Here is a 14,394-nt window from a genome sequence, read left to right on the forward strand (position 1 = left end):
GAAAGGGGGAGAGGAGCAGAGCAGTAGTCACTGGGGACTCCATAGTTCGGGGGACAGATAGGAGGTTCTGTGGGGACGAGAGAGACTCACGGTTGGTGTGTTGCCTCCCAGGTTCCAGGGTTCATGATGTCTCTGATTGTGTTTTTGGGATCCTTAAGGGGGAGGGGGAGCAGCCCCAAATCGTGGTCCACATAGGCACTAACAACATAGGTAGGAAGAGATGTGGGGATTTAAGGCAAAAATTTAGGGAGCTAGGATGGAAGTTTAGAGTTAGGATGAACAGAGTTTGTTGCCCGTGCCACGTGCTAGTGAGGCAAGGAATAGGGAGAGAGAGGAGTTGAACATGTGGCTACAGGGATGATGCAGGAGGGAAGGTTTTGGATTCTTGGATAATTGGGGGTCTTTCTGGAATAGGTGGGACAAGCAGGATGGTCTTCATCTGAACCAGAGGGGTGCCAATATCCTGAGGGGGAAATTTGCTAAAGCTATTGGGGTGGGTTGAAACTAATCCAGCAGGGGGATGGGAACCAAAATTGTAGTTCAAGTACAGAAAAGGTTGAGAGTAGGGAGGTCCGAAATCAAGTTTCAGGGACGCAAGATGGCACCAGCAAGCAAGAAGTTGGTTTGAAGTGTGTCTACTTCAACACCAGGAGCAACTGGAATAAGGTGGGTAAACTTGCAGCATGAATTGGTACCTGGGACTTGGATGTTGTGGCCATTTCAGAGACATGGATAGAGCAGGGACAGGAATGGTTGTTGCAGATTCCAGGATTTAGATGTTTCAGTAAGAACAGAGAAGATGGTAAAAGAGGGGGAGGTGTAGCATTGTTGGTCAAGGACAGTATCACAGTTACAGAAAGGATGTTTGGGGACTTGTCAACTGAGGTAGTATGGGCTGAAGCTAGAAATAGGAAAGGAGAGGTCACCCTGTTGGGAGTTTTCTATAGGTTTCCGAATAGTTCCAGAGATGTAGAGGAAAGGATAGCAAAGATGATTCTCAATAGGAGTGAGAGAGACAGGGTAGTTGTCATGGGGGACTTCAACTTTCCAAATATTGACTGGGAACACCATAGTACGAGTACTATAGAACATAGAACATAGAACATAGAAGAATACAGCGCAGTACAGGCCCTTCGGCCCTCGATGTTGCGCCGATCAAAGCCCACTTAACCTACATTAACCCACTATCCTCCATATACCTATCCAATGCCCGCTTAAATACCCATAAAGAGGGAGAGTCCACTACTGCTACTGGCAGGGCATTCCATGAACTTACGACTCGCTGAGTGAAGAACCTACCCCTAACATCAGTCCTATATCTACCCCCCCTTAATTTAAAGCTGTGCCCCCTTGTAATCGCTGACTCCATACGTGGAAAAAGGTTCTCACTGTCAACCCTATCTAACCCCCTAATCATCTTGTACACCTCTATCAAGTCACCCCTAAACCTTCTTTTCTCCAATGAAAACAACCCCAAGTGCCTCAGCCTTTCCTCATAGGATCTTCCTACCATACCAGGCAACATCCTGGTAAACTTACTCTGCACCCGTTCCAGTGCCTCCACATCCTTCCGATAGTATGGCGACCAAAACTGCACACAATATTCCAGATGCGGCCGCACCAGAGTCTTATACAACTGCAGCATGACCTCAGGACTCCGGAACTCAATTCCTCTACCAATAAAAGCCAGTACGCCATATGCCTTCTTCACTGCACTATTTACCTGGGTGGCAACTTTCAGAGATCTGTGTACATGGACACCAAGATCCCTCTGCTCTTCCACACTACCAAGTAGTCTACCACTAGCCCAGTAATCCATCTTTTTATTACTCTTACCAAAGTGAATCACCTCACACTTAGCTACATTGAACTCCATTTGCCACCTTTCTGCCCAGCTCTGCAGCTTCTCTATATCCCGCTGTAACCTGCCATATCCTTCCTCACTGTCTACAACTCCTCCGACTTTCGTATCATCCGCAAACTTGCTCACCCAACCTTCTAACCCATCCTCCAGGTCATTTATAAAAATGACAAACAGCAATGGTCCCAAAACAGATCCTTGCGGAACACCGCTAGTGACGGCACTCCAAGATGAACCTTTGCCATCAACTACTACCCTCTGTCTTCTTCCAGAGAGCCAATTCCTAATCCAAACCTCCAACTCACCCTCAATGCCATATCTCTGTATTTTCTGCAGTAGCCTACCATGGGGGACCTTATCAAACGCCTTACTAAAATCCATATATACCACATCTACCGCTTTCCCCTCATCTACCTCCTTAGTCACCTTCTCAAAGATGGGTCAGTTTTTGTCCAGGGTGTGCAGCAGGGCTTCCTGACACAGTATGTAGACCATTAGATTTGGTACTGGGTAATGAGCCCGGTTAGGTGTTAGACTTGGAAGTAGGTGAGCACTTTGGTGATAACGATCACAATTCAGTTATGTTTACTTTAGTGATAGAAAGGATAGGTGTATACCACTGGGCAAGAGTTACAGCTGGGGGAAAGGCAATTACGATGCGATTAGGCAAGATTTAGGAAGCATAGATTGGAGAGGAAACTGGAGGGGATAGGCACATTAGAAATGTGGAGCTTATTCAAGGAAAAGCTACTGTGTGTCCTAGATAAGTATGTACCTGTCAGGCAGGGAGGAGGCTGTAGAGCGCGGGAGCCATGGTTTACGAAGGAAGTGGAATCTCTAGTCATGAAGAAGATGTTAGGATGAGATGTGAAGGCTCAGTTAGGGTGCTTGAGGGTTACAAGGTAGCCAGAAGAGCCAGGAGGATACATGAGAAGTTATTGGCGGATAGGATCAGGGTAAACCCTAAGGCTTTCTATAGGTATTTAAGGAATAAAAGAATGACGAGAGTAAGATTAGGGCCAATCAAGGATAGTAGTGGGAAGCTGTGTGTGGAGTCAGACGAGATAGGGGGAGTACTAAATGAAAATTTTTCAACAGTATTCACTCTAGAAAATGACAATGTTGTCGAGGAGAATACTGAGATACAGGCTACTAGACTAGGTGTGATTGAGGTTCACAAGGAGCAGGTATTAGAAATCCTGCAGAGTGTGAAAATAGATAAGTCCCCTGGGCTGGATGGGATTTATCCTAGGATCCTCTGGGAAGCCAGGGAGGAGATTGCCGAGCCTTTGGTATTGATCTTTAAATCATCATTGTCTACAAGAATAGTGCCAGAAGACTGGAGGATAGCAAATGTGGTTCCCCTATTCAAGAAGGGGAGTAGAGACAATCCTGGTAATTATAGACCAGTGAGCCTTACTTCAGTTGTTGGTGAAGTGTTGGAAAATGTTATAAGAGATAGGATTTATAATCATCTAGAAAAGAATAATTTGATTAGGGATAGTCAGCACGGTTTTGTGAAGGGTAGGTGGTGCTTCACAAACCTTATTGAGTTCTTTCAGAAGGTGACCAAACAGGTAGATGAGAGTAAACTGGTTGATGTGGTGTATATGGATTTCAGCAAGGCGTTCGATAAGGTTCCCCACAGTAGGCTATTGTACAAAATGCAGAGGAATGGGATTGTGGGAGATATAGCAGTTTGGATCAGTAATTGGCTTGCTGAAAGAAGACAGAGGGTGGTGGTTGACGGGGAATGTTCAGCCTGGAGTCCAGTTACCAGTGGTGGACCGCAAGGGTCGGTGTTGGGTCCACTGCTGTTCGCCATTTTTATAAACAACCTGGATGAGGGCATGGAAGGGTGGGTTAGTAAATTTGCAGACGACACTAAGGTCGGTGCAGTTGTGGATAGTGACGAAGGATGTTGTAGATTACAGACAGACATAGATAAGCTGCAGAGCTGGGCTGAGAGGTGGCAAATAGAGTTTAATGCGGACAAGTGTGAGGTGATTCACTTTGGTCGGAGTAACCGGAATGCAAAGTACTGGGCTAGTGGTAAGATTCTTGGTAGTGTAGATGAGCAGAGAGATCTCGGTGTCCAGGTACACAAATCCTTGAAAGTTGCCACCCAGGTTGACAGGGTTGTTAAGAAGGCATACAGTGTTTTAGCTTTAATTAATAGGGGGATCGAGTTCCAGAACCATGAGGTTATCCTGCAGCTGTACAAAACTCTAGTGCGGCCACACTTGGAGTACTGTGTACAGTTCTGGTCACAGCATTATAAGAAGGCTGTGGAAGCTTTGGAAAGGGTGCAGAGAAGATTTACTAGGATGTTGCCTGGTATGGAGGGAAGGTCTTATGAGGAAAGGCTGAGGGACTTGAACCTGTTTTCGTTGGAGAGAAGAAGGTTGAGAGGTGACTTAATAGAGACATATAAGATAATCAGAGGGTTAGATAGGGTGGACAAGGAGAGCCTTTTTTCAAGAATGGTGATGGCGAGCACGAGGGGGCATAGCTTTAAACTGAGGGGTGATAGATATAGGACAGATGTCAGTGGTAGTTTCTTTACTCAGAGTAGTAAGGGTATGGAATGCTTTGCCTACAACGGTATTAGATTCGCCAACTTTAAGTACATTTAAGTCGTCATTGGACAAGCATATGAACGTACATGGAATAGTTAGGTTAGATGGGCTTCAGATTGGTATGACAGGTCGGCGCAACATCGAGGGTCGAAGGGCCCGTACTGCACTGTAATGTTCTATGTTCTATATAGAGACTGTATGTCAGTTGATGTAGATATATCTCCTGCGGTTGCCCGAAAGCCTTCTATAAAAGAATAGTTGAATGCTATTGTAATTTTGACTGAAGTAAGAAGAATTATGGAGCTTCAGAATTAGAGTTGCACACCATTTCCCAGTCACTGAAAAGAGCTCTCTTGCTACCTTCCTGCTGAAGCAATGCTCCAATGCACTGCTTCTCAGAAAGATTTATTAATCTGGATGTAGGTTTGTTCGCTGAGCTGGAAGGTATTAATGTTGGATTTGCCCTGTGTGTTTCTTGGATTCCACCAAGTCAGCAGTTTCTTCCTCCTTTGGTAATGTCTCAGATCCAGCTATGATCATGACCATTCTCCTACTTAATATAAAATGTGTAAAGAACACACCAATTCTTCTTCAACTTTCAGCAGCCTCCAGGGAGGACCAAAAGGTCAGAACAAAAAGCCTTTCTTATAAAATAATCAAAAGATTAACTGCTCCCAAATCAATTATCTTTCGTATACTAAATCTGTTGGCTGAAGCTTTATCTCATTTCTTCAATTTTGTAACTTCTCAAAGGGCCCCCTTTTTTAGAGGCCCACAATGTTCAAGTATTGATACGTCCATAAAATTGGTGGTCACCCTCTTGTAACATGCCAAGCAAGTCAAAAAGTGTGCATCTACACCAGTTAGCTTTTCTGAGCTGCAGCACCATGGGAGTGAGGGCAGATCTAATGGCAGCAGATTGGAGGGTATCAGCCTCAAAATGTTTTTTGGTTGGATGCCCTTCTGCGAGTGCTCTTGGTGTGCAAGTAGCAAGAAATTGACTCAAAAACCTCTTCATTACATCCATCAAAGCTAATTTTTAAAATTCTTTTCAGAATTTTATTCTACCTTTAGGCACTTCCATGTTATCTAGTGATGCTTGGCAGTTGTGAGAATCTGGCAATTGTGAGAATCTGGCTTATAATATAATTCATTATAAATTTAGATGCAGAAATGGCAGAAAATAAAAATGTGGCATCACTAAACTTAATACAACCTAATTTTTTTTGAGCTATCTGAAAGCGAATTAATACTATTTATAAAGATGTTTACTGAGATAATTATTTTGAAGAAGTCATAGTGGACTCAAAATATTAAGCTAGTTTGTCTCTCCACAGATGCTGTCAAACCTTGCTAAGTTTCCCAACATTTACTGTCTTTAGTCCTAATAACTACTTCTGACCAAATGTCATTGTACAAATTGCTAAAATGAAACAAACTTGCTTGTTATCTAAGAACAGTGCCTCTTCTATAGATACATCCATGGTGGTGTATCTTAAATAGCCTCAAGACAAAAGCAAAGAGAATGGGTGGCATCAAATTACTTCAAACAGCCCTGACCCAGTACCAAATACATACCAGTATAAGTGGTAAATACCACAAGTTACCAGGAGTGAGAAAAAACCACCAACACTGTCAATAGAGTCATAGTCATAGAGTCATAGAGATGTACAGCATGAAAACAGACACTTTGGTCCAACCCGTCCATGCCGACCAGCTATCCCAACCCAATCTAGTCCCACCTGCCATCACCTGGCCCATATCCCTCCAAACCCTTCCTATTCATATACCCATTCAAATGCCTCTTAAATGTTGCAATTGTACCAGCCTCCACCACATCCTCTGGCAGCTCATTCCATAGACATACCATCCTCTGCATGAAAAAGTTGCCCCTTTAGGTCTCTTTTATATCTTTCCCCTCTCACCCTAAACCTATGCCCTCTAGTTCTGGACTCCCCGACCCCAGAGAAAAGACTGTCTACTTATCCTATCCATGCCCCTCATAATTTTGTAAACCTCTATAAGGTCACCCCTCGGTCTCCGATGCTCCAGGGAAAACAGCCCCAGCCTGTTCAGCCGTTCCCTGTAGCTCAGATCCTCCAACCCCGACAACATCCTTGTAAATCTTTCCTGAACCCTTTCAAGTTTCACAACATCTTTCCAATAATCGCCCTTCTTAAACAGTGGCACCAACCTCCAGTCTTCTGGCACCTTACCTGTGACCATCAATGATACAAATATCTCAGTGAAAGGCCCAGCAATCACTTCTCTAGCTTCCCACAGAGTTCTCGGGTACACCTGATCAGGTCCTGGGGATCTATCCACTTTTAACCGTTTCAAGACATCCAGCACTTCCTCCTCTGTAATCTGGACATTTTGCAAGATGTCACCGTCTATTTCTCGACAGTCTATATCTTCCATTTTCTTTTCCATAGTAAATACTGACGCAAAACATTCATTTAGTATCTCCCCCATTTTCTGTGGCTCCACACAAAGGCCGCCTTGCTGATCTTTGAGGGGCCCTATTCTCTCCTTAGTTGCCCTTTTGTCCTTCATATATTTGGATTCTCCTTAATTCTATTTGCCAAAGTTGGAAAATATGCTAAAAGGATGGGGCAGATGCAGAAGTTGGTGAATGTAGAGCTACATGTTTCTTAAGTACATTCCTGCTCCTGCATTTACCTCACATCAGAAAATGAAACTTGTGACTTGAACAAACAGCTGCTTTAACAAATAGGTACACATAGTTTCAAAAATATTTTGATACAGTTATTCATACTTACAGTGCACACACTGGGTTGGTTTGCTTCGTGATACTATGTGACATTTGTCTTGAAGATTCTGCAGAAAAAACCCCACGAGTTCATAAGAATAGAATAATAACAACAACTTATACTTCTTTAGCACCTTTAAATTAAAGGAATATCATGACAGTATTGCAAGCACAGTATCACTCTAAGTTATATAAGGAAATATTAATCAGATGAGCAAAAGCTTGGTCAAAAAGGTACTGTCTTAATTGAAGAAAGCAAGATAGCAAGGCAATGTGTTATATGGAGGGTATGCCAGAAACTAGAGCCTTAAGCAAAGTAAAGCTTAGTTGAAAACGGTAGAACAATTAATGAAATTATTTCTGAAAATACTATATGTCAAACAAGATCCACAAAAAGTTTCTACTGTACTCATTATTTTCATATTTTGTATCATCTTAATAGTTATCAATAACTGCATATTTAGGCCATAACTCATTCAAGTCAAAATACTGCAGACACTGGAAATCTGAAACAAACACGGGCTTTCTAGAGAAACTTAGCAAGTCTGTCAACATCTGTGGAAGTAGAAACAGAGTTAGTGTTTTAGAACTCTTCTGAAGAATAGTCACATCAGACTCAAAATGTCAACTCCATAACTCATTAATTTATCCCAGCTTAATTAATTTTAAGAAAGGCATGATGGATATAAGCCTGTAGTTTTATGTCACCTTCTGACATATAAATGTATTTTTTGATAAGATGTGAGCCAAAGTTTATTTCAAACATCAATCATGAAGGTTTAATGGGATACAAATTTGACTTTAATGGAAGTGAAATCTTATGTTTAAAATCACCAGCATTAAGACCATCTTATAAAATGGATGAAGAATTTCTCCTGTGAACGGTAAATTTCTACTTGTAATTGGATATCTAATTTTGATTACAAAAACACTTGCATGCCTAACAATGCATGGTGGTGCAGTGGTTAGCACTGCTGCCTCACAACATTAGGGTCCCAGGTTCAATTCCAGCCTTGGGTGACTGTCTGGAGTTTGCACGTTCTCCTGGTGTCTGCGTGGGTTTCCTCCAGATTCTCTGGTTTCCTCCCACAGTCACAAAGATGTGCAGGCTAGATGAATTGGCCATGTTAAATTGCCCATAGTGTTAGGTGCATTAGTCAGAGGGAGATGGGTCTGGGTGGGTTGCTCTTCAGAGGGTTGGTGTGGACTTGTTGGGCTGAAGGGCCTGTTTGCACACTGTAGGGAATCTAATCTAATAGCACACCACCAACAATTCTTCATATTCGTTACTAGAATATGAATGTCAATTGCGTATGGATGACCAAATTATGAGCAGACATAGGCCTCTTGGTCCTTCAAGCCTACACCATCAATTCAATTCATTTCAATCATGGCTGATCTGATTATTTAAACTTACGGCCTATCCTGATAACCTTTCACCCACTGGCTTATCAAGAATCTACTTCCCATTCCTTTAAGAATATTCAAAAGTCTCTTCTCCACCATCTTAAGACCATAAGACATAGGACCAGAAGTAGGCCATTCAGCCCATTTAGTCTGGTCTACCATTCAATTGGATCATGATTGATCTGACAATCACTAACTTCACTTTCCTATCTTGTTCCAATAACTCTAAGTTCCCTAATTCTAAAAAAAATTTGTTCATCTCAGTATTGAATAGACTTAATGATCCAGCCTCGATACCCCTCTACAGTAAATAATTCCTCATGTCCACTAATCTCGAAGAAAAAGATCCTCCTCATCTCTGTTTTAAATAGGCGACCCCTAAATGAGACTGTGCCATCTGGTTTCTTCTGAGGAACAGTTCCAACATCATGCAACAGTGTGCGAGAAAATATTTCCCCATATCTCTAAGATGGGCAACTCCTGATTTTTAAACAGTAACCCATTCTAGATTCTCCTACAGTGGAAGTATCCTTGTTCCTTCTACTCTGGCAAGACTTTCAGGATCTTGTATGTTATAATCCAGTCTTCTAAACTCCAGTAGATACAATCCTAAACTGTCCAACCTTTTCTCATAAGGCAACACAACCATTCCAGATATTAGTCTGGTCAACGTTCTCTAAACCGCTTCTAATGAAGTTACAACCTTCCATAAATGAGGAGATCAGTACTGTGCACAGTATTCCAGATGTAGTACCGACATTGCCCTGTATAACTGAAACATAATTGTGCAATCCTTGTACTCTGTTCACCTTGAAATAAATGTTCACATTCTACTACTTTTCCTAATTTCCTGCTGCACCTGCAAACTAGCTTTTTGTGAGTAATGCACAGGGATGCCCAGATCCTTTTGTATCTCAAAGGACTATAATTTATGACTGCTTAGATATTTTGACAATATGCTATTTATTTCTTTCTGCTAAAATGGACAATTTCACATTTTCCTCACATTATACGCCATTTTTTGCCAAAACTGTTTGAAACTTAATTTCCTACCTATTTTTACATCACCAGTAAATTCAGCAATCATATTTGGTCTCTTCATTTGTCATTTATAAAATTTGCAAAGAGTTGAAGACCTAGTACTGATCCCTATGGCACACCACTCAATGTATCTTGCCAATAAGAAAATGACCTATTTAGGCCTATACTTCTGTGTTCTGTTAGCTAGTCAATCTCCTATTGAGCCTCTGGCCCCAACCTTGAATTCTGTGTTTTTTTTTAATGTTGCACAAAACCCTTTGACAACACAACAAATACCTCCTGGAATTCTAAATGAAGCACATCCACAAGATCCCCTTTATCCACGGCACATGTTATTTTTTCAACAAGTTTGTTAAACATGAACTTAACTACAATAAGTTGGTTAGACATAATTAACACATTTTCATATTTATTGCTAGACCCAATAGCCTTTGAGAAGGTGGTGCTGAGCAACCTTCTTGAACCATTCAAATACAGGAGTAGGCCATTCAGTTGGCATGTGATGCTGTAGTTCATTACAGAGAGAATTAGGTCTAAAGGTAAGGACATTTTGTTGCAGCAACACAGTGTCATGTTGAGAATATAACTGGGGAATGTGTACAGTTTTGGTCTCCTTAGTTAAGAAAGGAGATAAATGCATTATGAGCAGTTCAGAGATTACATTCTTGGGAGTTTAGCAGAAAGACAGATGATCATATTGAAACAACACAAAATCCCAAGAAGTCTTGACAGTGTGATCTGATGTTCTCCCCTGATGGGATAGGCTAAGCTAGAAAACTCAGTTTAACAATAATAGGTCTCCAACTTAAAGTCGGGATGAGAAGAAATTTTCTCTCCGCATATCCTTAGCATGTGGAAATCTCTGCACTAGAGTGCAGTAGAGGTAGTGTGCTTAATCGAGTTTTGATTAAGAATGGATCAGAGATTTTGTGACTTTAAAAAGGTTATTTTGTCCTAGGTTTGTTGAAGAGAGGATGTAAAGGCAGAGATGCCAAAATGTCTACTGGAGCCAGCCTAAGTTAATAACTTTAGAGGCCTTTAGATTCTAAAACAGATGTAACAAAGGAAGGGGAGTGGCCAGTTTTCCCAGATTAGGCTTACTAGTTTTTTTAACTGTAGCGGTTAGAATCTGTTAAGGTCCCAAAAGAATTGGAGCTTCAGTAAATGATTCCTGACTTCCTGACTGTGACTTTCTCTGGAATCTCTCTTGAAGTTGAATGGCATCTAAGAATCCACGTCGGAATTTAACTTTTGGCCAAGGGGTATGTTTATTGGATGTTACTGTTTTGGAACTGTTAATTAGTAATAAGTACATTTATTATTATTATTAATATTATTTATTACTAATAAATAATAATAATAAAAAACTTACTATTATTCAGGTAAGTTTTCCAATAGTTAAGTTATTCTAAATTCCTCTTTCTTTTGTTTGTAGTTTAACTATAGTGTTTAAATAAATTGTGTTTTGCTTAAATGATTTGACCAGTTGCATTACATCCAGAACACCCACTTCACATTTACCTTTAAAACAAGAAAAAGTTAGGGTCTTGGCTACCTGCTTAAAATAGTTTGAGGGGGCCTGGTCTCGTCCATAACAGGTTTTAGGCTACAGGCAGGAAAGTCAAATGAGGCCATAATCAGATAAGAATGTTAAAAAGGCAGAGTAGGCTTAAAGAGATCAAATGGTCCACTTATGCTCTTAGGTTTGTATGTATGTAGATATAAAATCCAGGTGATTCTACAGGGGAAGATAGGTGGAAGGTAATCATTATTGTGGTTGTTAACTTTTTTGATTGTGGCTGCTTATTGTTAAATAATAAGGATTAAAATTTGTTTACATTTAAGCATTGGCTCATGATTCACAAACTATTTACATCTGCTCCTGTTGAGGCAGGTAGGCGCACACACACAAACATTAGGTTTCCTCCTTTGAATGACTTCAATGTGTCCAATGAGAGGCACACTAATGGTTGGCTTCATGCACAATGCAGATCTAACTCTGCAAGAGGTAGTATGAGCCCTGGCTAGATGGCAGTTCTTAAAGACATATTGTCCCTCTTAAAAGGAAGATGCATGATTTGACTTTGATTTATTATTGTCAGACGTACCAGATACAGTAAAAAGTATTGTTTTATGTGCTAACCAGACAAATCATACATTATGTAAGTACATAAGAACAGAATGCAGAATATTATAGAGAAGGTGCAGAGAAACAACAACTCTATGTTTGAGAGGCCCATTCACAAGTCTGATAACAGTGTGAAACAGGCTGTTCTTAAATCTGTTGGCAGGGAATGAATGTTGTTGACCCTCAATGCTACAATCAGAGAGAAGGGAAATGGAGGACCAGTGAAGAGAGGGCTCCAAGGTTTACAGATGTCACAATGGCAATGCCTGTCATGGAACTGGGCAAAAGGAGAGATGCCAAGTTTCCACAAGAGGGCAAGAAAATAATTCCCTCTGAACAGAATGGGAGTAGGTGAACGTTTGGACTCTGACAGCTGTGCAGAAAGAGGTCTAATTATCTCAGTGAAAGTACTGACAAAGAACATCTTGTTGGTAAAAACAATGACTGCAGATGCTGAAAACCAAATACTGGATTAGTGGTGCTGGAAGAGCACAGCAGTTCAGGCAGCATCCAACGAGCAGCTTGTTCCTACCATATCACCAAGATCCTACCTGGTTAAACACATCAGAACACCATCAGTCACCATTCAGCACTATCACTCAGGATTCACACCTAACAGCCAGATACTCTATGCTACCTTCATGAACTATCCAATGCTGCCTGCCTCTTACACACCTCTCAATATATCAACATACCTCCAGTTATTCAGTTATGACAGGTATATCAAAGACAACAATCATAAATACCTAATCACTGGCATCTACACAGCACTTCAAAAATTGCCGAGGTATGCTCTGTCCCCAAAAAGCTGAAAAAAATCCAAGCTGGCCAAATGCAACCCCAAGAGTTTATGATCAGTCGTCAGAAAAGTGAAGGAAGGGATTGTCAACAGTAATATAAACAATATTGGCTCAGCAATAACCTGTTCAAAGACACTCAGTTTGGGTTCTGTCATGCCATGAGGATCCTGACCCTCATTACAGTCCTGGTCCAAACTAAACAAAAGAGCTGATCTGCAGAGGTGAAGAGACAGTGACCTTAACATCAACGCTGCATTCATCACTATCACTGAATGCCCTTTTCTTCATTCACTCATGGGACATGGGCATCATTGGCTGAGTCCAAGAATTTATTGCCCCTCCCTGGAGAAGGTGGTACTGTGCTGCCCTCTTTAACTGCTGCATTCCATTTGCTGTAGATAGATCCACAATACTAGGGAGGGATTTCCAGGATTTTGATGCAGCAACAGGGAAGGAATGACAATATATTTCCAAGTCAAGATGTGAGTGGCTTGGGGGTGAACTTACAGGTGGTGGTTTACCCAAATATCTGCTCCTTTTGCCTTCTAGATGTAAGTAGTTGAGAGTTTGGAAGATGCTGTCAAAGGATGTTTGGCGAATTTCAACAGTACATCTTGTAGATAGTAACACTGCTGCTACTGAACATCAATTATGGAGGGAATGATTGTTTGTGGATATGTTGCCAATCAAACAGGCTGCTTTGCTTTGAATGGTATCAAGCTTCTTGAGTGTGGTTGGAGTTGCTCTCATCCAGGCAAATTGGGAGTATTCCATCACACTGGCAATTTGCACCTTATAGATGGTGGACAGGCTTTGGGGAGTCAAGAGGAAAGTTACTCACTGAAGTATTCCTAGCCTCTGACCTGCTTTTGTAGCCATTGTATTTATATGGCAAGTCCAGCTGAGTTTCTGGTCAATACTAACTCCCCAGGATGCTGGGGATTTCAGTGATGGTAATGCCATTGAATGTCAAGGGGCAATGGTTAGATTGTTCCTAATTGGAGATGGTCATTGCCTAGCATTTATGTGGCGCACCATCCTGGAGTTGGCACTGATTAGAATCTGAACTGCACTAACCATATAAATTTAAAACAACAGATCAGAGGCTCGGAATCCTGCAACAGGTCTTTCACCTCCTCCTCTCGAATGCCTATCCACCATCTACATGGTGCACATCACAGGTCCCTTGTAGATGGTGGAATACTTTCTATCTTCCTGGAATGGTGCAGCTCTAATAACACTGAAAAAGCTCAGCACCATGAAGGACAAATCAGCCCACTTACTTAGCAGCCATCAAACACTTTTTCAAGGCCAATTAAGGGTGGACAGCTATGCCTACGTCCTGTAAATGAATAAAAAAAATCAGTATTCTCTCTCTCTTGCAGCAGGGCTCACACAATTGAGCAACTAAATCTGGACCAACAGGGGACAGACAAATCTTCAACTCATGCAAGACTGAAGAGATGGTGCTGCATATCATACAGCTGGCTAATGACACTGGCTTTATCGATTGTTTTCACAGAGTATTCAGGGTAGTGTTATGATACTGCAGGCCTTTCCTCATCTCCCACCCCAACCTCATGCTATCAGATATGAAAGTTGAAAGTAGGATGACTTTAAACTTGGAACTTCACATTCCATCCTCCTCCCTCACTCCAAACCTCCTGTTCTAGTTTTATGTTTGCAATAAAGAAATACAGTGCTTTCTGCCTAGATGCAACAGGCCCAGGAGAGATAAACAGAGCGCAAGCACTATCATCCCAATAACGAAGAAGGAACAATACATGATCTGACATTAACTCAAA

At 41.4% G+C, this 14,394-nt stretch overlaps 1 protein-coding gene across 1 annotated transcript in view; it reads right to left on the minus strand.

Moving 5' to 3' along the window:
• The window catches only part of arhgef28a (Rho guanine nucleotide exchange factor (GEF) 28a), a 462,887-nt gene that overhangs the window by 175,436 nt on the left and 273,057 nt on the right, over nucleotides 1–14,394 (minus strand). Inside the window, exon 20 of the mRNA XM_072548108.1 lies at nucleotides 7,224–7,281. Coding sequence (XP_072404209.1) covers nucleotides 7,224–7,281 — 58 coding nt within the window. The remainder of the gene's footprint in view (nucleotides 1–7,223; nucleotides 7,282–14,394) is intronic.

Source organism: Chiloscyllium punctatum, chromosome 2 (assembly GCF_047496795.1).
Source record: "Chiloscyllium punctatum isolate Juve2018m chromosome 2, sChiPun1.3, whole genome shotgun sequence".
Classification (NCBI taxonomy): Eukaryota; Metazoa; Chordata; class Chondrichthyes; order Orectolobiformes; family Hemiscylliidae; genus Chiloscyllium; species Chiloscyllium punctatum.